Source organism: Rhea americana, unplaced genomic scaffold (assembly GCF_003343005.1).
Source record: "Rhea americana isolate MKP2758 unplaced genomic scaffold, rheAme1 scaffold_197, whole genome shotgun sequence".
Classification (NCBI taxonomy): domain Eukaryota; kingdom Metazoa; phylum Chordata; class Aves; order Rheiformes; family Rheidae; genus Rhea; species Rhea americana.
The window spans coordinates 1,158,077-1,161,523 of NW_028186116.1; the positions used below are offsets into that span (position 1 = coordinate 1,158,077).

The window sequence follows — 3,447 nt, forward strand, 5'->3', positions numbered from 1 at the left end:
TTTTCTTTTCTCCCCCCTCCCCGCTTCCCCCCGCCGCCTTTTGTTTCCGCAGCGAGTCGGCACACAAAGCTGGTGCCCGGCGCGAGCGGAGGCGAGGCAGCCTCATGAGCGAGCCTGGGCAGCGCCATGGACGTGACTAAGATGGGCAGCATACAGCTGCAGAACCCCTGCCACCCCACGGGGCTGCTGCACAAAGCCAACCAGATGCGCCTGGCGGGGACGCTCTGCGACGTGGTCATCATGGTGGACAGCCAGGAGTTCCACGCTCACCGGACGGTGCTGGCGTGCACGAGCAAGATGTTCGAGATCCTCTTCCACCGCAACAGCCAGCATTACACGCTGGACTTCCTCTCGCCAAAGACTTTCCAGCAGATCCTGGAGTACGCCTACACCGCCACCCTGCAGGCAAAGGTCGAGGACCTGGACGACCTGCTGTACGCGGCCGAGATCCTCGAAATAGAGTACCTGGAGGAGCAGTGCCTGAAGATCCTGGAGACCATCCAGGCTTCCGAGGACAACGACGCCGAGGCCGCGGCGGCGGACGGCGGTGCTGAGGACGAGGAGGACAGGAAGCCGAGGTACCTCAAGAGCCTCTTCACCTCCAGGCAGCCCGGCGAGGAGGGCGCCTTCGCCAGCCAGAGCGCCGCGGCGGAGCAGAGCCCGGCCGCGTCCGCGTCCTTCGGGCTCTCCGCGATGAGCCCCACCGAGGCCGCGGTGGACAGCCTGATGAGCATCGGGCAGTCGCTGCTGCAGGGCGCCCTGCAGCGGGGTGCCCCCCCCGAGGACGCGCGCCCCGCCGGCGCCCGCCGCCCCGGCCTCGCCGAGCCCCCGGCCGAGGCCATGCAGGTGGAGGAGGCGCGCAGCCCCGCGGAGCCCGGCGCTCCCGCCGGCGACAAGCCGGACGACAGGAGCAGAGAGGGCCCCGGCACGCCGACCCGCGGCAGCGTCATCACCAGCGCCCGCGACCTGCACTACGCCCGCGACGAGGGCGCGGAGCCGCCCGCCGAGGCCGCCGCGGGGCCGGAGCGTGCCGGCGAGCCCCTGGGCGTCTACGCCGTGCTGCCGAAGCACAAAACGGACTCGGTGCTCGGCGGGCCGCCCCCGGCGGCGGCCGCCCTCCACGTGCCGCCGGCGCTCGCCGTCTCCGTGGACTTCAGCGCCTACGGCGGGCTTCTGCCGCAGGGCTTCATCCAGCGGGAGCTGTTCAGCAAGCTGGGGGAGCTGGCGGCGGGCATGAAAGCGGAGAGCAGAGCCGGGGGCGAGCCGTGCAGCGTGTGCGGGGCCGAGCTGCCGGACAACGAGGCGGTGGAGCAGCACAGGTGAGCGGCGGCGCGGAGCACCGGCGCGGCGCGGAGCACCGGCGCGGCGAACCGCGGCCCCGGCGCCTTTGTTCCCCCGGCGCGCGCGCGGCCCCGGCGCGGGGCGAAGGGCAGGAGGGGCGTGCGGCCCCCGTCCCCTCCCCGCGCGGCCGGACCCCCCGGGTTTATTTTGACAAGCGCGGCTGTTGATTTCCGCGGGCGGTGCRGCGGTGCGCCCCGCGCTGCCCTCCGGGCGCCGAGCGGAGCCCGGGGCCGACTGGCGCCCGCTGGGGCTGCGTGCCTTCCGAGCCCGTTATTTACGCCGGTGCCAAACTTTGTTTGGCCGTCCTTGCTTTCGGAGCAGATGCCTCGTGCTGGAGAACTTGCCAGGGGAAGCCAGGTCCTCTAAGCCAGTTCTACCCTGATTTGCAAGGCTGTCCATGATAAAAGAGATTGGGCAACAGTCAAATAAGCTCTCTAAAAAAAAAAATTAAATCCAAGGTGGTTTGTGTGCAGGCAAGGTCTCATGTGGCTTTTTTATAGCATTTGCTTTCTAATACGTGGTGAAAATTACCATTGCGAGAGGATTTGCGAGATCTTATTGTATTTATGGAGCCGTTAAACAGCATCCACACTGCACTGGGATTGGTAATTCCCTGCTGGAGCCACTTCGCTCGCGGCACGGGAGGTCCGGCGGGATGGTCCTCGGCCACTGAGGTGGCGCGGTGCTGCCGGCACCCCGGCCCGAAGGCACGCCAGCGCGGCGGCTGCGGCTCAGGCTGCACGGGGGAGCGCGTGCGTTCGGTGTGCACGCGTACTTGCGCGCGCGCACGTGGGTGTTTGGGAGCCCAGAGCCTCGCGAGCCGTGCTCGGTAGCGTGGGAAACGCGCGCGGAGAGCGCAGCGCGGGATTTCCGCCGAGCTTCCCGGAGCGCCCGCTCCTTTCGGTGCCRCTCGCGTGGCAGCCTGCTCAGTTGTCCGTTTTTTCCTGTTTACCACCGAGCTTGTGATTTTGGCTAATCGAGTGGATATTGAGCTGGTGGCTCTTTAATTTTTTTTTTCTTTTAATGAAAGATTTCCTTTTGGGTTCAGAAAAGTTCAGAGTTAATCTAACGCTAGCATTGATCGTCGCTGCTAACCGCAGGCGCCAAGCTAGGGATCGGCAGCGCCTTTCCTTGGCACCCTTGGCACCCGCCGCGGCTCCCGGAGAGAGCGGCCCGGCGCGGAGCGGCTCCTCGCCGTGAGGTCGGGCACTACGGGGGAAAGCGCTATCGCTTTCGGCCGGCAGCGCGCTGCGGCGGCCGCCGGGCCGGACGAGCCCGGTCCCAGCGCGGCGTCGACGCCGCGGCACCTCGGGGCGTCCTGCTGCTGTCGCTCCCGCCCGCAGCCTCTCCTCCGCCCGCCTTCGAGCGGATTAGCCGAGCGTTGCAACGCTAATGCCATTAGGCGCGTTGGCACCGCTCAACGTGTCACAGCGAGAAACAGATGCAGCGTACCATTAAAGCAATAAACGTGATAAATCAGATCCCAAGTGCTCTGCGAGATGTTATTAGTGTTAATTTTGGTGGCCCGACGCAGTAGYTGCTTTTTACTTGTTCGTCGCGTTGGAGGCGCTGGGGGTTTGGGCTCGGCGGCGGGCGAGCCCCGAGGGGAGCGGGGAAGCGGCCCCGAGCGCGGCCCGTGATTGCTTCCAGAGGCGGGAGGAGGCTCGGCGGCTCTCGGCTCTCGCTGACGGGGCTTATTAGTGGCACCTGGCGTCGTAACCCGCTAATGGGAAGCAGGGCRCGGGGCCGGGGCGGGAAGCGCCGCCGAGCCGCGGCGCTCGCCCCGCTCCGGAAATGAGGGCTGCCGCCCGCTGACCCCGCGCGCCCCGGCCCCGCGCGCCCGCCGGGACCCCGCGCAGGATGCCGGGGATTTGGGGCTCGCTCTGGTTCTCGTCAGGGGCGAGGGGGGAATGCGCCGCCCTGGGCCGCAGCCTTGAACTTTTGATTTATTCACTGCGGGCCTTAACCGTTTCCATGCCCCCTGCGCTGCAGCCCCTCCGGGGCGGCTGCACCCGGCGGAGACCCCGCTCCCAGCAGGGCTCGGCGCGTCTCCTCCCAGTGCACCGGCAGATTGTGGCTTGGGGGGGGGGTTTGCTTTTTTTTTTT

At 67.4% G+C, this 3,447-nt stretch overlaps 1 protein-coding gene across 1 annotated transcript; it reads left to right on the plus strand.

The window, feature by feature from the left end:
- Nucleotides 1-6: 6 nt before the first annotated feature.
- ZBTB16 (zinc finger and BTB domain containing 16) lies at nt 7-2,501 on the plus strand. Its single transcript, XM_085303122.1, has one exon. The coding sequence runs from the start codon at nt 127-129 to the stop codon at nt 1,321-1,323; it is 1,197 nt and encodes a 398-aa protein (XP_085159248.1). The 5' UTR covers nt 7-126; the 3' UTR covers nt 1,324-2,501.
- The last annotated feature ends 946 nt before the right edge of the window (nt 2,502-3,447 follow it).